The following is a 24,253-nucleotide window of genomic DNA, read 5'->3' as shown; positions in this document are numbered from 1 at the left end:
TTCAAACAGGTGCCATTAATACAGGTAACGAGTGGAGGACAGAGGAGCCTCTTAAAGAAGAAGTTACAGGTCTGTGAGAGCCAGAAATCTTGCTTGTTTGTAGGTGACCAAATACTTATTTTCCACCATAATTTGCAAATAAATTCATTAAAAATCCTACAATGTGATTTTCTGGATTTTGTTTTCTCATTTTGTCTGTCATAGTTGAAGTGTACCTATGATGAAAATTACAGGCCTCTCTCATCGTTTTAAGTGGGAGAACTTGCACAATTGATGGCTGGCTAAATACTTTTTTGCCCCACTGTATATGTTTATGATTTTTTTTCAATTTGATTTCTCCCCACAATCTACAGTGTATGAACAGGATACAGCGTGTTGAACAAAGTACAATAAAATGCTTACTTACCAGCTCTCCTCTCTGCAGTGGAACCAATTGAACTTTGTTTGTCTGTCTGTCTTTCAGGTTGTCTCACGCCCAAAAATCTGCAATCAAAGTACTCCGGAGAATGAAGTACTTTGTGGCCAGACAGAAATTTCAGGTAAAATACAGGGTGGAGGAGGGGAGTGGAGGAGAAGGGTAGGAGGAGGAGAGTGGAGGGATGGAAGAGGGGACTGTGGGAGGAGGGGAGGAGGAGAGTGGGGGGATGGAAGAGGGGACTGTGGGAGGAGGGGAGGAGGAGAGTGGGGGGATGGAAGAGGGGACTGTGCGAGGAGGGGAGGAGGAGAGTGGGGGATGGAAGAGGGGACTGTGGGAGGAGGGGAGGAGGAGAGTGGGGGGTGGAAGAGGGGACTGGGTGAGGAGGGGAGAAGGCAGAGAGTGGGGGGGGTGGAAGAGGAGACGGGAGGAGGGGGGAGGAGGTGGAGAGTGGGGGATGGAAGAGGGGACTGGGGGAGGAGGGGAGGAGGAGGAGAGTGGGGGGTGGAAGAGGGGACTGGGGAGGAGGGGAGGAGGAGAGGGGGGGATGGAAGAGGAGACTGGGGGAGGAGGCGGAGAGTGGGAGGGTGGAAGAGGGGACTGTGGGAGGAGGCGGAGAGTGGGGGGTGGAAGAGGAGACTGTGGGAGGAGGGGAGGAGGCGGAGAGTGGGAGGGTGGAAGAGGGGACTGTGCGAGGAGGGGAGGAGGCGGAGAGTGGAGGGTGGAAGAGGGGACTGGGAGAGGAGGGGAGGAGGAGAGTGGGGGGTGGAAGAGGGGACTGGGAGAGGAGGGGAGGAGGAGAGTGGGGGTGGAAGAGGGGACTGGGGGAGGAGGGGAGGAGGAGAGTGGGGGGTGGAAGAGGCGACTGGGAGAGGAGGGGAGGAGGAGAGTGGGGGTGGAAGAGGGGAATGGGGGAGGAGGGGAGGAGGAGAGTGGGGGAGAAGCGGTGGAGGAAGGGAGTGGAAGTAGGGAGAATAAAGAGAATAGGCTCTGGAGAGTGTTGTGGTTACTCAGGAAGGGGAGTGGTAGCTCCAAGGGCATGTTGTGCAGCTGCAGAAATGGTGTGTGTGTGTGTGTGTGCGCGTGTGTGCATGCATGCGCATGTGTTTTATGTAGGCATGCGTATGTGTTTTATGTAGGCGTGCGTGCATGCGCATGTACGCAGTGCGTGCGTTAACAATGTACGTGTGTCTGTTTGAGACTGCAACTTGCACCTGCACATCTGTGTCTGTCCTGTCGTCAGTTCAGCCTCAGTATCATGGGAACCCTGTTCATCTCAGGCTCTGTGGCTAGAGTCTCTCACTGCACAGCTGCAGAAGACTAAGCACCTACCACAGAATGACCTCGCATGGCCTTTAGTCAACAACAACTCTATTTATTATCTGACTGTGGTTGTAGTCTCCAACAGTCTCCAACAAACCCAGGCCATTGCTTCAGTCTTCATGTTCAACCATCTTCTCATTACTTAATTATTTGTAGGTGATTAGCTTCTCTGTAAAAACTAAACTAGGGCCGTCACAGGGCCATCACAGGGACGATGCAGCCTTAGTCAGAAGATAGCATCATCCTCACGCAAAACAACAAGTGAAAGCCCCACTGAACGAGCACTCTTCCCTTGGCTTCCTCATCGTCAATGTGCACTGCAATAACAAAGCACTGTGTTGGCCTAGGGATTTCCCTAGGGATTTCCATGGGTGACAATGTGCTGTGTGTGTTGCGCATGTTACTACAATACAATATTCATACTCCACAGCAAGCGAGGAAACCGTACGACGTGAGGGACGTGATGGAGCAGTACAACCAGGGACACCTCACCATGATGGTCCGCATTAAGGAGCTACAGAGGAGGTGGGCCACTGACTCACTCTCTTCTTTTTATTTACTCTCTCTCTCTCTCTCTCTTTCTCTCTCTCTCTCTCTGAAAGTCGGGAAGCAAGTTCAGGGAGTGAATACATTTAATTAATAAATGAACAAAACAAGAAACACGAACAACGCACCGACATGAAACAGCAACATCCTTACAGAATGACGACTCAACAAAGGGAAGCATCAGGGAGTGTTGGAGCCGGAGCAACCTGGCAAGCCTCAGCTGTGAACAGGTTCCCGGGCCTCAACCGAGGCAACCGGGAGGTCTTAGCCGGAGGCGACCGGTCCGCTCTGGGTCCCCGAGATCATCTCTTTGGGTGACATCCTGTGGCTGGAGACGAACGCGCTAGGGAGGGGGTACTGTCACATATGCTCTCTCTCCGACGCTCTAGGTCGTCATGCTCCCACGCCTCAGCCGGATCGACAGGTTCCCGCACCTTAGCAGTGGTGACATGTCCGCTCCTGGTCGGCGTCCTGCGGCAGGAGCCGCGCATTGGGGAAGGGGGACTGTCACGTGTGCTCACCCTCCTCCTCTAGGTCACCAGTCTGCTTGTTAGGGTGCACTCCTGTCACTAGAGTTACGCGCACACCTAGACTCCATCACCTCCTTGATTACCTGCCCTTTATATGTCCCTCCCTTTGGTTTCTTCCCCAGTTGTCATTGTCCTTAGGTTTCTTCCCCAGTTATCATTGTCCTTAGGTTTCTTCCCCAGTTATCATTGTTCTTTGGTTTCTTCCCCAGTTGTCATTGTCCTTAGGTTTCTTCCCCAGTTATCATTGTTCTTTGGTTTCTTCCCCAGTTGCCATTGTCCTTAGGTTTCTTCCCCAGTTATCATTGTCCTTAGGTTTCTTCCCCAGTTGTCATTGTCCTTAGGTTTCTTCCCCAGTTGTCATTGTCCTTAGGTTTCTTCCCCAGTTATCATTGTCCTTTGGTTTCTTCCCCAGTTATCATTGTCCTTTGGTTTCTTCCCCAGTTATCATTGTCCTTTGGTTTCTTCCCCAGTTATCATTGTCCTTTGGTTTCTTCCCCAGTTATCATTGTCCTTTGGTTTCTTCCCCCAGTTGTCATTGTCCTTTGGTTTCTTCCCCAGTTATCATTGTCCTTTGGTTTCTTCCCCAGTTATCATTGTCCTTTGGTTTCTTCCCCAGTTATCATTGTCCTTTGGTTTCTTCCCCAGTTATCATTGTCCTTTGGTTTCTTCCCCCAGTTGTCATTGTCCTTTGGTTTCTTCCCCAGTTATCATTGTCCTTTGGTTTCTTCCCCAGTTATCATTGTTCTTTGGTTTCTTCCCCAGTTATCATTGTCCTTAGGATTCTTCCCCAGTTATCATTGTCCTTTGGTTTCTTCCCCAGTTATCATTGTCCTTAGGATTCTTCCCCAGTTATCATTGTCCTTTGGTTTCTTCCCCCAGTTGTCATTGTCCTTTGGTTTCTTCCCCAGTTATCATTGTCCTTTGGTTTCTTCCCCAGTTATCATTGTTCTTTGGTTTCTTCCCCAGTTATCATTGTCCTTAGGATTCTTCCCCAGTTATCATTGTCCTTTGGTTTCTTCCCCAGTTATCATTGTCCTTTGGTTTCTTCCCCAGTTATCATTGTCCTTTGGTTTCTTCCCCAGTTATCATTGTTCTTTGGTTTCTTCCCCAGTTATCATTGTCCTTAGGTTTCTTCCCCAGTTGTCATTGTCCTTTGGTTTCTTCCCCAGTTATCATTGTCCTTTGGTTTCTTCCCCAGTTATCATTGTCCTTTGGTTTCTTCCCCAGTTATCATTGTTCTTTGGTTTCTTCCCCAGTTATCATTGTCCTTAGGTTTCTTCCCCAGTTATCATTGTTCTTTGGTTTCTTCCCCAGTTATCATTGTCCTTTGGTTTCTTCCCCAGTTATCATTGTCCTTAGGTTTCTTCCCCAGTTATCATTGTTCTTTGGTTTCTTCCCCAGTTATCATTGTCCTTAGGTTTCTTCCCCAGTTATCATTGTCCTTTGGTTTCTTCCCCAGTTATCATTGTTCTTTGGTTTCTTCCCCAGTTATCATTGTCCTTAGGTTTCTTCCCCAGTTGTCATTGTCCTTTGGTTTCTTCCCCAGTTATCATTGTTCTTTGGTTTCTTCCCCAGTTGTCGGTACGCTGTTTGTGTTTCTTGTTTTGTTTATTTATTAATTAAATGTATTCACTCCCTGAAAAAAAAGTAGAAAAAAGAAGCATTACACTCTCTCAAGTTGGTAGTGTCACATGCACAAGTACAGTGAAATGCTTAACTTGCCAGCTCCACCCAACAGTGCCCTTTTGGGATTCCAACCTCACCTCCACACTGTTTTTACAAGTTTTTTTAATCTGTACTGTTTTTCACTTATTTTCTTTGTTGTGAATAAAGAAAACCTAAAACCCAACAGTGTAGTAATCAATATCAAAATAGTATAACTAATACAAAATATATAGATATAATAAAGAAAACAGTAAATACAGGGTCAGGACCAATACCAAATGTACAATGTGCTGGATACTGGAGTAGTTTGAGGTAGATATGTACAGTACATGTAGGAGGGGGATTAGGAGAAAGTGACTGGTTGTAGGAGAAATGATAATAACAGTAAACAAAGTGTCAGTGTAGGCGTGATAAGCAGGAATATATACATACTTCTTGCTATAGAGGGGATACAGAGCCTTCAGAAAGTATTCACACCCCTTGACTTTTTCCACATGTTCTTGTCTTACAGCCTGAATTTGAAATGGATTCAATTGAGATGTTGTGTTACTGACCTACACACAATAACCCATAATGTCAAAACGGAATTAGGTTTTTAGAAATGTTTACAAATAAATAAAAAATGAATAGCTGAACATTTTGTCAATAATTATTCAACCCATTTGTTATGGCAAGCCTACATAAATTCAGGAGTAGAGATTTGTCACATAAGTTGCATGAACTCACTCTATGTGCAATAATATTGTTTAAAATGATTTTTGAATGACTACCTCCTCTATGTACCCCACATATACAATTATCTGTAAGGTCCCTCAGTCGAACAGTGAATTTCAAACAAAGATTCAACCACAAAGACCAGGGAGATTTTCCAATGCCTCACATATAAAGGCACCTATTGGTAGATGGGTAAAAAAAAGACATTGAATATCCCTTTGAGCATAGTGAAGTTATTAGTTACACTTTGGATGGTGTATCAACACACCCAGTCACTACAAATATACAGGCATCCTTCCTAACTCAGTTGCCGGAGAGGAAGGAAACCACTCAGGGATTTCACCATTAGGCCAATGGCGACTTTAAAACAGTTGAAGAGTTGAATGGCTGTGATAGGAGAAAACTGAGAGACATACCCAAATGTGATTCTAACGTGTATGTTACAGTTGAAGTCGGAAGTTTACATACACCTTAGCCAACTACATTTAAACTCAGTTTTTCACAATTCCTGACATTTAATCAGAGTAAAAACTCACTGTCTTAGGTCAGTTAGTATCACCACTTTATTTTAAGAATGTGAAATGTCAGAATAATAGTAGAGAGAATTATTTATTTCAGCTGTTATTTCTTTCATCACATTCCCAGTGGGTCAGAAGTTTACATACACAATTAGTATTTGGTAGCATTGCCTTTATATTGTTTGACTTGGGTCAACCGTTTCGGGTAGCCTTCTACAAGCTTTCCACAATAAGTTTGGTGAATTTTGGCCCATTCCTCTTGAAAGAGTTGGTGTAACTGAGTCAGGTTTGTAGGCCTCCTTGCTTGCACAGGCTTTTTCAGTTCTGCCCACAAATTTTCAAAAGGATTGAGATCAGGGCTTTGTGATGGCCACTCCAATACCTTGACTTTGTTGTCCTTAAGCCATTTTGCCACAACTTTGGAAGTATGCTTGGGGTCATTGTCCATTTGGAAGACCCATTTGTGACCAAGCTTTAACTTCCTGACTGATGTATTGAGATGTTGCTTCAATATATCCACATAATTTTCCTTCCCATGATGCTATCTATTTTGTGAAGTGCACCAGTCCGTCCTGCAGCAAAGCACCCCCACAACATGATGCTGCCACCCCCATGCATGGTTGGGATGGTGTTCTTTGGCTTGAAAGCCCCCCCCCCCCACCTTTTTCCTCCAAACATAACAATGGTCATTATGCCCAAACAGTTCTATTTTTGTTTCATCAGACCAGAGGACATTTCTCCAAAAAGTACGATCTTTGTTCCCATGTGCAGTTGCAAACCGCAGTCTGGCTTTTTTATGGCTGTTTTTGAGCAGTGGCTTCTTCCTTGCTGAGCGGCCTTTCAGGTTATGTCGATATAGGACTCGTTTTACTGTGGATATAGATACTACCTGTTTCCTCCAGCATCTTCATAAGGTCCTTTGCTGCTGTTCTGGGATTGATTTGCACTTTTCGCACCAAAGTATGTTTATCTCTAGCAGACAGAACATGCCTCCTTCCTGAGCGGTATGATGGCTGCGTGGTCCCATGGTGTTTATGCTATTGTTTGTACAGATGAACATGGTACCTTCAGGCGTTTGGAAATTGCTCTCAAGAATTAACCATACTTGTGGAGGTTTAAAAAAAAATCTGAGGTCTTGGCTGATTTCTTTTGATTTTCCAATGATGTCAAGCAAAGAGGCAGTGAGATTGAAGGTAGGCCTTGAAATACATCCACAGGTACACCTCCAATTGACTCAAATGATGTCAATTATCCTATCAGAAGCTTCTAAAGCCATGACATCATTTTCTGGAATTTTCCAAGCCACAGTCAACTTAGTGTATGTAAACTTCTGACCCACTCGAATTGTAATACAGTGAATTATAAGTGAAATAATCTGTCTGTAAACAATTGTTGGAAAAATGACTTGTGTCATGCACAAAGTAGATGTCCTAACCGACTTGCCAAAACTATAGTTTGTTAACAATACATTTGTGGAGTGGTTGAAAAACAAGATTTAATGACTCCAACCTAAGTGTATGTAAACTTCCTCTCTCTTTCGATCTTTCCTTCTTCCTCTCTTTCTTTCCATCTTCCCCTCTCTCTCTCTGTCCGTCTCTCTCTTTCTTTCACTCTCTTGCTTCATCTATATTTATTTCCTTCCACTTTTCTGTCACAGACATAAAACACTAACCAATGCTGCAAAGCTTTGTCCAAACTTTTCCCTAACGTGTCTATCTTGTGCTCCTTCTTGTCCCCAGACTGGACCATACGTTGGGGAAACCAGGAATGTTTCTGGCAGGTAAAACCCACTAGAGGATACTCATGAACTCTTGTCACTCCTCACTGTGCCCCCTAATGTTATATACATCTCACAAACAGAGACAACCAGGCACCATGATAAGACTAAATATTCTGCCAAGAGATCCCTGGTGTGTTTAGTGTGTACACGTAGTGTGTATAGAGTGTATACATAGTTTGTGAGTGTGTATGTTTGGATTTGTGTGTTTGGGTACACACACTAGTATTTGTATGCACAACCCGTCTCCCCCTCTCCTCCTCCTCCTCCTCCTCCTCCTCCTCCTCCTTCTCCTCCTCTTCTCTCCTCCTCTGCGTACCCCCTCATCTCCTCCTCTCCTTTTTTCTCCCCCTCTTCCTCCTTCTCTGCTTCTTCTCCTCCTCCTCCCCCTGCTCTGTGTACCACCATCTTCCTCCTCTTCTCCATCTCTCTCTTCCACCTCCTCTTCCTCCTCCTCCTCCTCCTCCCTTCCCCTCCAACTCCACCTGGATGTTAACATGTCTTGGCTGACCCAGGAAGCTAACGGGGGAGCTAACATGGTTAAACACTTTCTTGATTGGCCCTGGTATTGGATTAGGAATCCAGCTGAGAAGCTTAGCGCACTTCCACGTGTTCTCCACACACACACACACACACACACACGCACATACGCACACACACGCACACACGCACATAATACATGACACACTCCACGTCCATAACAACCAAACCAGCCATACAGTATAAAACTAGCGCAGTCAGCCTGCCAAACACACAGCCCACTTCCCCCAAGTCCAAAGCCTTAGACTGAGTCTGCTCTGGCCCTAGGATGGAGCCCCATTACACTGATCTACTGCTGTTATGTTTATAGGAACTCACTGCATGACTAAGACCTATTTGCGTTAGGGGCCCCTTAGTAAGGAAGTGGGGGGAGGGGTTGTGTGTGTGTGTGTGTGTGTGTGTGTGTGTGTGTGTGTGTGTGTGTGTGTGTGTGTGTGTGTGTGTGTGTGTGTGTGTGTGTGTGTGTGTGTGTGTGTGTGTGTGTGAGACAGGGGTGGTGTGTGTGTACTCTGGGTTTCTTTACATGGGGTGTAATGATGAACCTGCAGTCAGTTTATATCCGCGGGGCGGACGGGTTTAGGGTCATTAAATATTGTGTGGCTGAAGGGTGGGTAGATGGGTTTAGGGTCATTAAATATTGTGTGGCTGAAGGGTGGGTAGATGGGTTTAGGGTATTAAATATTGTGTGGCTGAAGGGTGGGTAGATGGGTTTAGGGTATTAAATATTGTGTGGCTGAAGGGTGGGTAGATGGGTTTAGGGTATTAAATATTGTGTGACTGAAGGCTGGGTACACACGGGTTTAGGGTCATTAAATATTGTGTGACTGAAGGGTGGGTAGATGGGTTTAGGGTATTAAATATTGTGTGACTGAAGGCTGGGTACACACGGGTTTAGGGTCATTAAATATTGTGTGACTGAAGGGTGGGTAGATGGGTTTAGGGTATTAAATATTGTGTGACTGAAGGCTGGGTACACGGGTTTAGGGTCATTACATATTGTGTGGCTGAAGGGTGGGTAGATGGGTTTAGGGTATTAAATATTGTGTGGCTGAAGGCTGGGTACACGGGTTTAGGGTCATTAAATATTGTGTGACTGAAGGGTGGGTAGATGGGTTTAGGGTCATTACATATTGTGTGGCTGAAGGGTGGGTAGATGGGTTTAGGGTCATTAAATATTGTGTGGCTGAAGGGTGGGTAGATGGGTTTAGGGTATTAAATATTGTGTGGCTGAAGGGTGGGTAGATGGGTTTAGGGTATTAAATATTGTGTGGCTGAAGGGTGGGTAGATGGGTTTAGGGTATTAAATATTGTGTGACTGAAGGCTGGGTACACGGGTTTAGGGTCATTAAATATTGTGTGACTGAAGGGTGGGTAGATGGGTTTAGGGTATTAAATATTGTGTGACTGAAGGCTGGGTACACGGGTTTAGGGTCATTAAATATTGTGTGACTGAAGGGTGGGTAGATGGGTTTAGGGTATTAAATATTGTGTGACTGAAGGCTGGGTACACGGGTTTAGGGTCATTACATATTGTGTGGCTGAAGGGTGGGTAGATGGGTTTAGGGTATTAAATATTGTGTGGCTGAAGGCTGGGTACACGGGTTTAGGGTCATTAAATATTGTGTGACTGAAGGGTGGGTAGATGGGTTTAGGGTCATTACATATTGTGTGGCTGAAGGGTGGGTAGATGGGTTTAGGGTCATTAAATATTGTGTGGCTGAAGGGTGGGTGGATGGCGGGCGGATTGAATAAAGATTTCAAAAATACCTTACAAAATCCATAAATGGATCTTTCTTGTGCAATTGATGTTTTCTTTCATTATTTTAGTCTATCTGGTATTAGTGCACCAGCCTAAACTTTAGGACTTAACTGTACACACGCCAAATAGCCTACACAGCTAATCACCAAGTAATCAAATCCAATCAAATCAAATGTATTTATATAGCGCCTCGTACATCAGCTGATATCTCAAAGTGCTGTACTGAAACCCAGCCTAAAACCCCAAACAGCAAGCAATGCAGGTGTTGAAGCACGTTGGCTAGGAAAAACTCCCTAGAAAGGCCAAAACCTAGGAAGAAATCTAAAGAGGAACCAGGCTATGAGGGGTGGCCAGTCCTCTTCTGGCTGTGCCGGGTGGAGATTATAACAGAACATGGCCAAGATGTTCAAATGTTCATAAATGACCAGCATGGTCAAATAATAATAATCACAGGCAGAACAGTTGAAACTGGAGCAGCAGCACGGCCAGGTGGACTGGGGACAGCAAGGAGTCATCATGCCAGATAGTCCTGAGGCATGGTCCTAGGGCTCAGGTCCTCAGAGAGAGAGAAAGAAAGAGAGAATTAGAGAGAGCATACTTAAATTCCCACAGGACACCGGATAAGACAGGAGAAGTACTCCAGATATAACAAACTGACCCTAGCCCCCCGACACATAAACTACTGCAGCATAAATACTGGAGGCTGAGACAGGAGGGGTCAGGAGACACTGTGGCCCCATCCGATGATACCCCCGGACAGGGCCAAACAGGAAGGATATAACACCACCCACAGTCCCCACACCACTAGAGGGATATCTTCAACCACCAACTTTCCGTCAAAAGTAATGCTTTTGGAAACTGGCAGAAAAAGTTAATGTCAATTCACGGAGGCAAAAAGGGAATTGTAGAAGTTTAATTCAATAAGACAAAAGCTGTGAAAGGAGAGTTGAAAATAAAGAGAAGGGAGGGACAGAAAAAAATCACAAGAAGGGACTTCAAATAGGCCTATGGGATGTCAAGGGAACTGTAGCCTGTTCAGATGGGTTAAATGGAAAGTGAAATCTGGACAATGACTGTAACCTCTCACATAGCCTTTATATAATCTCCTGCAGAATTAAGCATTGCTTTCAGTAAAATGATACACCAAATGTAGGCTAAATTTGGACTTGGGAACAGCAGTGGAGAAATGTGATTTATTTATTTCTGCATCTTGAAAGAATGCAATGCTCAGCTAGATATCATCTGTAGAGGTGCTGTCTTCATCATACAAGCATCATAAAAGCCGATAGTATTTCAACCACATAAAATGAACCTGAAGTGAAATCCTCTCAGAAACATTTAGGGGTTGAGTTGTTTTCACAGCTTTCTTTTTCCTTATCACCCGTCAAACTGATGTCATCTGGACATTTTAAACTGAAAATCTTTCCTGTTTTGTTGTTGTTGCGTCATTGTATTTTCTCCCCAGTCCCTAAATGTATTTGCTCCGTGAGAGATGACAGAGAAAAATGTACAGATGTAACTAGATTGAAGCATTAATTTTATCGATCTATTACATTGTTCTGTTGAGCAAGGGTTTATTGAGTCTTCTAAAGCAACATAATGACAGAAGAGAAGCTACATGTATCTAATTAAAGACAAGTTGACTAACAAATAGCCTAACAAAATGTCAAAAATTATAAGCAGAAACATATCTATATCAGGCCCCAAAACAATCCTGCACCCCTTCTCAAAAAATTGTTCTGCCATCTTTGACTGTAGTCCATAGCGCATTTTCTATATTTGCGGGTTAGGGTTGGGTGCGGGCCTCAGACTAATAGGGGGTAATTTAAGATGATTCAATTAGGCAAATGAATGAGTACCATGGGCTGTTGGGTACAATAGGTTATTGGTCTTGTCTCATGGCAGTTAGATGTAAATTGGCTTGTAGTTGAGAAACAATGGTTGAACGGACCCCCTTTAGTCTCCACTCCTGCTATCTACCTTCCCCTAGGCCTTGTGACATCTGATACCAGCAATGACCTCAGAGAATTCAGTTACAGCAAGTCTCGCTATTGACCCTATAGGAATAGATCAGGATCTTTTGCATGCCTTGTGTTGCCCCCACCAATGATGATTGAGATTGTACCACCGCCACAATAGCGAGGCCAGTGTTTGAATGAAGGGAAATGTGTGTGTTGTTTTTCAGAGAAAGGTGTAGATAAAGAATACTACACTGTGGGAGCCAGACTGGTCCGCCTGGAGGACAAGGTAAAAACAGGTTTATTCCTCCCTGTTCTTTGTATGTGTGTGTGTGTGTGTGTGTGTGTGTGTGTGTGTGTGTGTGTGTGTGTGTGTGCGTGCGTGCGTGCGTGTGTGTGTGTGGATTTGCGATCTTTGTATGTGTGTGTATGTGCGTGTGTGTGTGTGCGTTCATGTGTGTGTCATGAGGTAACTTTGTGCGTGAGTGCTTGTGTGTGTGCGTGCATAATGGATTCCCACATGAATAAATACTAAGTGTTTTTGCAGATTAAACTGTAGAATTCAATGTAGTGGTTTTGCGGATTTAAGTCCCTTTACTGTGGTATACTGTAGTATTTGCAGTTAACTATAGTAAACTCAGAAAACGTCCCTTTTTCAGGACACTGTCTTTCAAAGATAATTCGTAAAAATCCAAATAACTTCACAGATCTTCATTGTAAATGGTTTAAACACTGTTTCCCATGCTTGTTCAATGAACCATAAACAATTAATGAACATGCACCTGTGGAACGGTCGTTAAGACACTAACAGCTTACAGATGGTAGGCAATTAAGGTCACAGTTATGAAAACTTAGGACACTAAAGAGGCCTTTCTACTGACTCTGAAAAACATCAAACGTGCCTTAGGCATGCTGCAAGGACGCATGAGGACTGGAGATGTGGTCAGGGCAATAAATGGCAATGTCCGTACTATGAGATGCCTAAGACACTGCGCTACAGGGAAACAGGATGGACAGCTGATCATCCTCGCAGTAGAAGACCAAGTGTAACAACACCTGCACAGGATCGGCACATCCAAACATCACACCTGCAGAACAGATACAGGATGGCAACAACAACTGCCAGAGTTACACCAGGAACTTACAATCCCTCCATCAGTGCTCAGACTGTCCGCAATAGGCTGAGAGAGGCTGGACTCAGGGCTTGTAGGCCTGTTGTAAGGCAGGTCCTCACCAGACATCACCGGCAACAACGTCGCCTATGGGCACAAACCCACCGTCGCTGGACCAGACAGGACTGGCAAAAAGTGCTCTTCACTGACGAGTCGTGGTTTTGTGGTCGGATTTGCATGTATCGTCGAAGGAATGAGCGTTACACCGAGGCCTGTACTCTTGAGCGGAATCGATTTGGAAGTGGTGGGTCTGGGGCGGTGTGTCACAGCATCATCGGACTGAGCTTGTTGTCATTGCAGGCAATCTCAATGCTGTGCGTTACAGGGAAGACATCCTCCTCACTCATTTGGTCCTGACATCCTGACATGACCCTCCAGCATGACAATGCCACCAGCCATACTGCTTGTTCTGTGCGTGATTCCCTGCAAGACAGGTATGTCAGTGTTCTGCCATGGCCAGCGAAGAGCCCGGATCTCAATCTCATTCAGCACATCTGGGACCTGTTGGATCGGAGGGTGAGGGCTAGGGCCATTCCCCCCAGAAATGTCCGGGAACTTGCAGGTTCCTTGGTGGAATAGTGGGGTAACATCTCACAGCAATAACTGGCAAATCTGGTGCAGTCCATGAGGAGGAGATGCACTGCAGTACTTAATGCAGCTGGTGGCCACACCAGATACTGACTGTTACTTTCGTGATTTTGACCCCCCCTTTGTTCAGGGACCCATTATTCCATTTCTGTTAGTCACATGTGTCACGCCCTGACCTTAGAGAGCCTTTTTATGTCTCTATTTGGTTTGGTCAGGGTGTGATTTGGGTGGGCATTCTATGTTCTGATTTCTATGTTTTTTGTGTTTATATGTTTTGGTTCTCAATCAGGGACAGCTGTCTATCGTTGTCTCTGATTGGGAATCATACTTAGGTAGCCCATTTTCCCTCCTTTCAGTGTGGGAAGTTGTCTTTGTTAGGGGCACTATAGCATTTGTAAGCGTCACTGTATTTTTTGTTATTTCTTGTTTTGTTGGCGACATTTTAACAAATAAAAGAAACCACGCTGCACCTTGGTCTCATTCCGACGACGGCCGTGACAACATGTCTGTTGAACTTGTTCAGTTTATGTCTCAGTTGTTGAATCTTGTTATGTTCATACAAATATTTACACATGTTAAGTTTGCTGAAAATAAACGCAGTTGACAGTGAGAGTGCGTTTCTTTTTTTGATGTGTTTATAAATACTGTAGTCAAAGAAAACTATAGTATATACTATATAAATTAATGTTGTGTTTTGCAGATTGTAGTATACTGTAGTATTTACTGTAGGGTTTTTGTGGACTGTAGTATACTGTGGTGTATTTGTGGACAGTAGTATAGTATAGTATTTACTGTAGAGTTTTTGCAGACATTGATGTAGTGTTTACTATATTGTTTTATTATCTTTGACATAGAAGTGGAGGATTTCTCCTTTAGGAAACATACTGGAGAAATTCTTAAATAGCACATTTTCCAAAACCTGTTGGTAGGTCTGGGGTCTGAGCAGATAGTTCAGCACTTCTGCATTTTATCTATAATCTGTAGGGAACAATATATTCTGTACTTGGCTTTTAGGCTTCTCACTTATGGGTAGACAAATTGTGATATGGGAAGGGGAATGGGCAGGGCATATGCACATTAAATACTTTAGTATTTACTATAGTTAAAAAGGTGTTTTTGCAGACTGTAGTGGTTTTGCAGACATTACTGTAGTATTAACTACAGTGTTTTTTTGGGGGGGGGGTATACTACTGTAGTATTTACTGTAGTATTTTACAGTATGCTACAACATTCAAATCAAATCAAATCAAATGTATTTATATAGCCCTTCGTACATCAGCTGATATCTCAAAGTGCTGTACAGAAACCCAGCCTAAAACCCCAAACAGCAAGCAATGCAGGTGTAGAAGCACGGTGGCTAAGTCTCAAAAGTAAAAGTATAAATAATTTAAAATGACTTGTATTAAGCAAACCAGACAGCACCATTTTCTTGTTTTTTTATTTACAGATAGCCAGAGGCTCACTCCAACACTTAATTTACAAACTAAGAATTTGTGTTTAGTGAGTCTGTCAGATCAGAAGCATGTAGGGATTATTAGGGATGTTCTCTTGATAAGTGCGTAAATTGGAAAATGTTCATGTCCTGCTAAGCATTTAAAATGTAACGAGTACTTTTGGGGTTAAGGGAACATTTATGGAGGAATTCTTAAAAAAAAAATATATTTTACCTTTATTTTACTAGGCAAGTCAGTTAAGAACAAATTCTTATTTTCAATGACGGCCTAGGAACAGTGGGTTAACTGCCTGTTCAGGGAGTAGAACAACAGATTTGTTACTAGTCCAACGCTCTAACCACTAGGCTACCCTGCCGCCCCAGGAAAAGATACATTATTTTCTTTAAGAATGTAGTGAAGTAAAATGAAAACTTAAAAAAATATAAATAGTAAAGTAAAGTACATATACCCCAAAAAACGCAGTTCGTACTGCAGTATTCTATTGTAAACTGTAGTATTTTCTCATGTGGGTTTTCTTCAACAGAGTATGTTATGGCTGGTTACGGTCCATCGAGACGTTAAACACTCCTAATCTCTTAGTTGTAATCTGCTGCTTGCCAGTGTGTACGTGGCACGCAAGGTGTTTCATATTTGTCTGTTGATTAACGTTTCGTCAGTGTTTCCATGCCAACGACCCTATACCCTCTGTCCTCTACAACAACAAGTTGACTTGTGACGACAGTGGGTTGTGACTTGTGTTTATGATTCCAAAGGAGAACATGGAGGTTTTAAAAAGGCATTTCTAATACCAGCTAGAAGGGAGAGAGCACGCACGCACACACACACACGCACACACACACACACACACACACACACACACACACACACACACACACACACACACACACACACACGCACACAGAGCCCTCTGGATCTCAGTGGATCACAGCCAATAGGCAGCAGCTGTGTTATGGAGACCTGTGCTGTAACCAGGCGTGTCCCACTAGGCAGAGACCAGGCAGGGCAGTGCCACCACGTGATGCCTGCCTAATGCCCAGTCATTGCCCACCAGGGACCATGTTGTGCCAGCGTTAGTTGGTCTGACTGGAGCCTGTGGGCCGGATGCGGTGCCACTGCAGTGCTGTGACTATCAGCATGTGTGAAGCCTTTCACTCACGTGGGGAATCATCCGATTCTGGTGTTTTTCCACTCAGGGAAGTCTCACAGGATGACAATACGGCTGGAATGGGAGCCATTAAGCTGCCTGTCATTCAGAGGTCTCTGGTTCTCTTTAAACTGAGAGAGAAAGGGAGAGAAAGTGTATGTGTGTGTGTTTGTGTGTGTGGAGTTCAATACTTTTTTCCATACTATCATGGTTTTTGCTATAGGCAGTGACTTTGGCTCATGGCTCCATGTCTACTATAATGCATGAGTGAAAGGACACAGCTCTCCTAGACCTCTGGTATTGACAAGAGTGAAATGATCCTGAACTAAAGACTAACCCTACAGGAGGGTAAAGGAGAGACTCACTCTACCACATATTGAGTTCTGGCCCATTTGCTGTCTGTGCATGTTGTGATCACAATCTCCTGATTGGTAACATAAACCCACATTTATAAAACACACTCGCTGTCCCTCTTACATCCTGTGTCACACAGCAAAGCAATCTGACAGAAACGTAAAGTGAAACCGAAGGTTCCTAATTAGCAGACTGATTCAGGTGAAACAGCTGTTCAGAGCAGCAGGCAGCAGCAGCCTGTTGTGAGGAACCCAAAGCCCCCAAAGCAAATGTGTCTCCAATCACTGCATGCTCCCTGAGTACAATATGAAAAGTGTTTTGCATGACTCCTAGTAGAGTTGCCATGGTGACCAATTCCACACAGCAGAACTGAAAAATAGCAGTAAAAGCATGATACCCAGAGCGCCAACTTGCTTGACTGTGTGTATGTCCTCTCATATTATAGTTGTAGTCATGTGAAACATTTGTTTTGACGGGTTTGTGCAGTGCCCCCGGCAGGCAGGTGGATGAACCCAATGGCCCACCCTCTGTCTGTCCGTGCCTTGGCACATTCCTCCTCTCTCCACTCTGCTGCTCCAGAGGCAGCCTGGCCAGGTCCATCTCATTGTTTGACTTTTCCTTATCTACTCTCCCTCTACCCGCCTCAGCCCTAGCTCTCAGTCCTCAGCCTCAGTCCTCAGCCTCAGTCCTCAGCCTCAGTCCTCAGCCCTCAGCCCTAGCCCTCAGTCCTAGCCCTCAGTCCTCAGCCTCAGTCCTCAGCCCTCAGCCCTAGCCCTCAGTCCTAGCCCTCAGTCCTCAGCCTCAGTCCTCAGCCTCAGTCCTCAGCCTCAGTCCTCAGCCTCAGTCCTCAGCCCTCAGTCCTCAGCCTCAGTCCTCAGCCCTCAGCCCTAGCCCTCAGTCCTAGCCCTCAGTCCTCAGCCTCAGTCCTCAGCCTCAGTCCTCAGCCTCAGTCCTCAGCCTCAGTCCTCAGCCCTCAGTCCTCAGCCTCAGTCCTCAGCCTCAGTCCTCAGCCTCAGTCCTCAGCCCTCAGCCCTATCCCTCAGTCCTCAGCCTCAGTCCTCAGCCTCAGTCCTCAGCCCTAGCCCTCAGCCTCAGTTCTCAGCCTCAGTCCTCAGCCCTCAGCCCTAGCCCTCAGTCCTCAGCCTCAGTCCTCAGCCTCAGTCCTCAGCCCTCAGCCCTAGCCCTCAGTCCTCAGCCTCAGTCCTCAGCCTCAGCCCTCAGCCCTAGTCCTACTTTTACTTCACTACATTCATAATGAAGATAATGTACTTTTTACTCCGTACATTTTATTTGACACCTAAAAGTACTTGTTACATGTTGAATGCTTAGCAGGACAGGAAAATGGCCCAATTCACATACTTATCAACAGAACACCCCTGGTCATCCCTACTGCCTCTGACCTGGAGGACTCACTAAACACACATGCTTGGTTTGTAAATGATGTGTGAGTGTTGGAGTGTGCACCTTGCTCTCCCTAACAAAATACAAGTAAAACATGTGCTGTCTGGTTTGCCTAATATAAGGAATGTGAAATGATTTATACTGCTCTGCTCTCTGACTGACTGTATGTAGATGTGTCTCTACTGCTCTGCTCTCTGACTGACTGTATGTAGATGTGTCTCTACTGCTCTGCTCTCTGACTGACTGTATGTAGATGTGTCTCTACTGCTCTGCTCTCTGACTGACTGTATGTAGATGTGTCTCTACTGCTCTGCTCTCTGACTGACTGTATGTAGATGTGTCTCTACTGCTCTGCTCTCTGACTGGCTGTATGTAGATGTGTCTCTACTGCTCTGCTCTCTGACTGGCTGTATGTAGATGTGTCCCTACTGCTCTGCTCTCTGACTGACTGTATGTAGATGTGTCTCTACTGCTCTGCTCTCTGACTGGCTGTATGTAGATGTGTCCCTACTGCTCTGCTCTCTGACTGGCTGTATGTAGATGTGTCTCTACTGCTCTGCTCTCTGACTGGCTGTATGTAGATGTGTCTCTACTGCTCTGCTCTCTGACTGGCTGTATGTAGATGTCTCTCTACTGCTCTGCTCTCTGACTGGCTGTATGTAGATGTGTCTCTACTGCTCTGCTCTCTGACTGGCTGTATGTAGATGTGTCTCTACTGCTCTGCTCTCTGACTGGCTGTATGTAGATGTCTCTCTACTGCTCTGCTCTCTGACTGACTGTATGTAGATGTGTCCCTACTGCTCTGCTCTCTGACTGGCTGTATGTAGATGTGTCTCTACTGCTCTGCTCTCTGACTGGCTGTATGTAGATGTGTCTCTACTGCTCTGCTCTCTGACTGGCTGTATGTAGATGTGTCTCTACTGCTCTGCTCTCTGACTGACTGTATGTAGATGTGTCCCTACTGCTCTGCTCTCTGACTGGCTGTATGTAGATGTGTCCCTACTGCTCTGCTCTCTGACTGGCTGTATGTAGATGTGTCTCTACTGCTCTGCTCTCTGACTGGCTGTATGTAGATGTGTCTCTACTGCTCTGCTCTCTGACTGACTGTATGTAGATGTGTTCCTACTGCTCTGCTCTCTGACTGGCTGTATGTAGATGTGTCTCTACTGCTCTGCTCTCTGACTGGCTGTATGTAGATGTGTCTCTACTGCTCTGCTCTCTGACTGGCTGTATGTAGATGTGTCTCTACTGCTCTGCTCTCTGACTGACTGTATGTAGATGTGTTCCTACTGCTCTGCTCTCTGACTGGCTGTATGTAGATGTGTCTCTACTGCTCTGCTCTCTGACTGGCTGTATGTAGATGTGTCTCTACTGCTCTGCTCTCTGACTGGCTGTATGTAGATGTGTGTGTGGAGCCTTCAGAGTTTCCTTGTCCCAGTTTTACCAGCACATCAGTCCAGGAAGAATTAATCACACACGCACACACACACACACGCACACACACATGTACAGACACACAAACACACACACACACACACACACACACACACACACACACACACACACACACACACACACACACACACACACACACACACACACACACACACACACACACACACACACACACACACACACACACACACACACACACACACACACACACACACACACACACACATTGGGAGCATTAATCTTAGTGGGGGTGAAAGTTGTGAAGTGTTTGAGTGGTGGGTGTGATGGTGAGTTATACTGTGTTAATGCCTGAGCCCTGTACTCCGACAGACAGTGATTTATGGAACACAGACAGGGACAACACATCCAGCCTAAAGGCTCTCTCTGGCTTTCTCCAACTCCTTTGGAAAGGAAGAGGCAGCACAGCATTGGGTTGAATTCTCCAGACGGAATGGGGATGAAGACAGATTGCAAGACGTGACAGTCTGTTATCTTTCTGTCAGACAGCATCCCTGACAAACACAGAAACAACAAGCTCCATCGAAGACCAACAACTAAACACTGTTTAGTCCTTTTTCACGTTTATCCCATTTCCGAGCGTAATCAGATGTGTTTGGTCAGGGTTAGTCAAAAGCCCTCATAGAGGATGCTTTGAAGGTATAGACATCAAAAGTCTGCAGTGTTGAAAGCAGCAGCAGCATCCCTGGTCTAACACACCCTCCAGACATGTCCATACATGTCTCTGTACCCAACATCATTATTGGCCTTACTCAAAGTATATGGACCATAAATCAGGATTTGCGGTTGGCTGCTGTGTACAATTTATTAGTGCAAGTATAACAAATATATCCTACATATTAGCAGTAGGCGTATACACAGAGGAATGTTCTCCCCTTGTAATGATATCTCAATTAGTATGCTGTCTGCTGTAAATTCCACCAAGGCTGAATACAGCCCCTCAACACGCCATGGTCCCTATATGCTCTGCTGTTTGTGGCTGTGTCCCAAATGGTAGCCTATTCCCTTTAGAGTGTACTACATTTGGCCAGGGGCCATAGGGCTCTAGTCAAAAGTAGTGCACTATATGAAATAGGGTGCCATTTGGGACCCATGCTGTGTGTATGAGAAGTCCATCTGTAAGTCATTTAGCCCTCCATCCCATCTCCAAACAGCCAGGGCCTAACGGTACTCTGTTTAGACTGGTCGTCCCAGCACTACAGCCAGAGACAGGGCTGGCCTGGTAAACACACAGGCACACTGCTGTAGTCCATCCGACCCTCTAGTCTAACCTCAGGGCACGTCCACAACACGTCCCTTCTCTCTCGCCGGTTGCTCTACCCACCAAACAAGAACAAGCTCGTTATCTCAACATCAAGAGATTGAAGGGAAGGGCAGACTGACTACAGACCCATAACTCAACAGAGACAGGTTCTTCAGTCGGTCTGTAGTGGAGGTGTTCTCTCATCACGTTTTGGCCTCAGGGCTCGCAGTGGCTTTCAAAGAGTCTAATCCCAGTGCTACAATATGACAAGACAATTTATAGACTGAGAGGAGGGCTAGAGAATACTTCCTAAGTGACTGTGGAACTATAGGTCTGTGTCATCAAAATGTTAATAAGCAGAAAGATGATGGCTTTATAATGGTATTCTGTTCAGCCACGCTATTCTTTCCTCTTCTCCTTCGTGTTTGAGAATCATTTTCCTACTTGTCCCCCTGCTAGATTCACAGAGAGTTCATACGTAATTCTATGATTCTGTGTCCAGACCTTATGTTGAGGAAACCACGTAGCCCATATGAATGGTGAAAGTGCACTTTCCCTGGTTCAGGACCCAGCAGACTGTTTAAGTACTAAGAGCTCTTGAGAGTGTGGTATGCCTATGACTTCTCCCCTGGCAGCCCTGTACCACCTCAATGGGCAGCGGTCACCATGGTCTTCCCTGGCAGGTTGTGGGAAGAGTTCAGTCCTCTGTCAGAGATCTTCCTCTCTCCCCCTCTCTCTCCCTCTTTCCCCCTTTCCATCGCCCTCCCTCTTTCTGCTTCTCCCTCTCTCTCCTCTACCTCCCTCTGTTTCTCCCTCTCTCTCCTCTACCTCCCTCTGCTTCTCCCTCTCTCTCCTCTACCTCCCTCTGTTTCTCCCTCTCTCTCCTCTACCTCCCTCTGTTTCTCCCTCTCTCTCTCCTCTACCTCCCTCTGTTTCTCCCTCTCTCCCCTCTACATCCCTCTGTTTCTCCCTCTCTCTCCTCTACCTCCCTCTGTTTCTCCCTCTCTCCCCTCTACCTCCCTCTGTTTCTCCCTCTCCCCTCTACCTCCCTCTGTTTCTCCCTCTCTCCCCTCTACCTCCCTCTGTTTCTCCCTCTCTCCCCTCTACCTCCCTCTGTTTCTCCCTCTCTCCCCTCTACCTCCCTCTGTTTCTCCCTCTCCCCTCTACCTCCCTCTGTTTCTCCCTCTCTCCCCTCTACCTCCCTCTGTTTCTCCCTTTCTCCCCTCTACCTCCCTCTGTTTCTCCCTCTCTCTCCTCTACCTCCCTCTGTTTCTACCTCTCTCCCCTCTACCTCCCTCTGTTTCTCCCTCTCTCCCCTCTACCTCCCTCTGTTTCTCCCTATCTCTCCTGTCCTTCTCCTCTATCACTCACCCAGGCCACAGGTCCTGGCAACAGACAGACAGAGCTGCCCTAAGAGTTGCCTGTAGTTACAGCCTGTAGTGTTGTTGATATATGTGTGTTTGGCTGCAGTGCGGCCGGGCCAAGCACCCAGACTGACCAGAGTGGACCAAACAAAGAGAGGAAACTTGGCAAGGAAACATCCACCGCCACGGCAGGCAGGCAAGACACTCGACTGTACTGAGCTGAGCTAGACGTAGCGTGCGTCCCCAATGGCACCTGATTCCCTACATAGTGCACTACTTTTGGTCAAAGCCCTGATCAAAATGAGTGCAATATATATAGGGAATAGGGTGACATTGGGGACGCAGCCCTAGCTAGCGCTGCAGACATGACAAACCCCTCAGAGGCTTCAGGGCATGTCTAGACTAGACTGGGCAGCGTTCAGAAAGAGCCACAGCTCCTTTCTTCTGAATCAAAGGTTATCTAGTTCACTGAATCCTGTTACGCCAAGGTTCTTTATGTTCCAAACTCCAATTGTCTGAAGGCTCCAGACAATTCAGATGTGTGGAAATGCTGATTCAGTGAGATCCCACCATGCAGCATTGAGAGGATCGAGATATCTCATATTCTTAGCCGTTTCACACTGACTCACACACACACACACACACACACTGGTCCTCTGTCTGTGTCTGAGTTAACAATGACACACTCACTCATAGTTTTAACAGACTGGTGTGCTGTGTCTGCCTCACTACTGTAGCCCAGTCCCAGTAAATCACAGCTGGGCAGTGTGCTGTGGATGCAGTCTGAGGCGGCTTCCAGACGTTCTCTGCCTCCCTCTCTCTCAGCGCCACGCTCTAATTTCAGCCTGGATCCTATGTGCTGCGTCTACCACATTCTCACAGACAGACAGTCAGTTAGCCTAGCATACCTGGGTTCAAATAGTATTTGTTTTTGTTCAAAGACTTTGAGCATCTGATTTACCCCGCCCTGAGTGCTACACTGTAGCTCCACAGGGTTCGATCTTGTGGGATTCATTGGTCCCATTGCGATGGGCACGCTCAATGAAGCTCAGCTAAAACATTTGAAAGAAAATAAATACTGTCTGAATCTATGTTTGTCTCACAGCCAGCCAACCAGTCCCTGGTAATCTCCACCAAACCCAGAGGATTACAGGTCTGCAATCTTACTTCACAGCATTTAAATCATCTCTCTGAGCTACTAGCTGTCTCTGGCTCATGTCAGATTAGATTCTCTGTTTCTCCCCCAATGCCTCTCTCCTCTCTCTGTTTCTCCCCCAATGTCTCTCTCCTCTCTCTGTTTCTCCCCCATGTCTCTCTCCTCTCTCTGTGCCCCCCATGTCTCTCTGCTCTCTCTGTTTCTTCCCCCCATGCCTCTCTCCTCTCTCTGTCTCCCCATGCCTCTCTCCTCTCTCTGTGTCTCCCCCATGCCTCTCTCCTCTCTCTGTCTCCCCCATGCCTCTCTCCTCTCTCTGTGTCTCCCCCATGCCTCTCTCCTCTCTCTGTGCCTCACCCATGTCTCTCTCCTCTCTCTGTTTCTCCCACATGCCTCTCTCCTCTCTCTGTGCCCCCCCATGTCTCTCTCCTCTCTCTGTGCCTCCCCATGTCTCTCTCCTCTCTATGTGTCTCCCCCATGCCTCTCTCCTCTCTCTGTGTCTCCCCCATGCCCTCTCCTCTCTCTGTGTCTCCTCCCATGTCTCTCTCCTCTCTCTGTGTCTCCCCCATGCCTCTCTCCTCTCTCTGTGTCTCCTCCCATGCCTCTCTCCTCTCTCTGTGTCTCCCCCATGCCTCTCTCCTCTCTCTGTGTCTCCTCCCATGTCTCTCTCCTCTCTCTGTGTCTCCCCCATGTCTCTCTCCTCTCTCTGTGTCTCCCCCCATGCCTCTCTCCTCTCTCTGTGTCTCCTCCCCATGCCTCTCTCCTCTCTCTGTGTCTCCTCCCATGCCTCTCCCCTCTCTCTGTGCCTCCCCCATGTCTCTCTCCTCTCTATGTGTCTCCCCCATGTCTCTCTCCTCTCTCTGTGTCTCCCCCATGTCTCTCTGCTCTCTCTGTGTCTCCCCCCATGCCTCTCTCCTCTCTCTGTGTCTCCTTCCATGCCTCTCTCCTCTCTCTGTGTCTCCCCATGCCTCTCTCCTCTCTCTGTGTCTCCTCCCATGTCTCTCTCCTCTCTCTGTGTCTCCCCCCATGCCTCTCTCCTCTCTCTGTGTCTCCCCCATGCCTCTCTCCTCTCTCTGTGTCTCCCCATGCCTCTCTCCTCTCTCTGTGTCTCCTCCCATGTCTCTCTCCTCTCTCTGTGTCTCCCCCATGCCTCTCTCCTCTC

At 46.3% G+C, this 24,253-nt stretch overlaps 1 protein-coding gene across 1 annotated transcript in view; it reads left to right on the top strand.

Annotated features, from left to right (window-relative positions):
• Positions 1-467: 467 nt before the first annotated feature.
• The window catches only part of LOC135561418 (potassium voltage-gated channel subfamily KQT member 1-like), a 132,280-nt gene continuing 108,494 nt past the window's right edge, over positions 468-24,253 (top strand). Inside the window, exons 1-4 of the mRNA XM_065003043.1 lie at positions 468-539; positions 2,169-2,263; positions 7,451-7,491; positions 11,973-12,034. Coding sequence (XP_064859115.1) covers positions 507-539; positions 2,169-2,263; positions 7,451-7,491; positions 11,973-12,034 — 231 coding nt within the window. The 5' untranslated portion in view covers positions 468-506. The remainder of the gene's footprint in view (positions 540-2,168; positions 2,264-7,450; positions 7,492-11,972; positions 12,035-24,253) is intronic.

The sequence above is a fragment of the Oncorhynchus nerka genome, linkage group LG17 (assembly GCF_034236695.1).
Source record: "Oncorhynchus nerka isolate Pitt River linkage group LG17, Oner_Uvic_2.0, whole genome shotgun sequence".
Taxonomy (NCBI): Eukaryota; Metazoa; Chordata; class Actinopteri; order Salmoniformes; family Salmonidae; genus Oncorhynchus; species Oncorhynchus nerka.
Note: the sequence above shows the minus strand (reverse complement) of the source record. Positions and strands in the feature narration are given on the sequence as shown.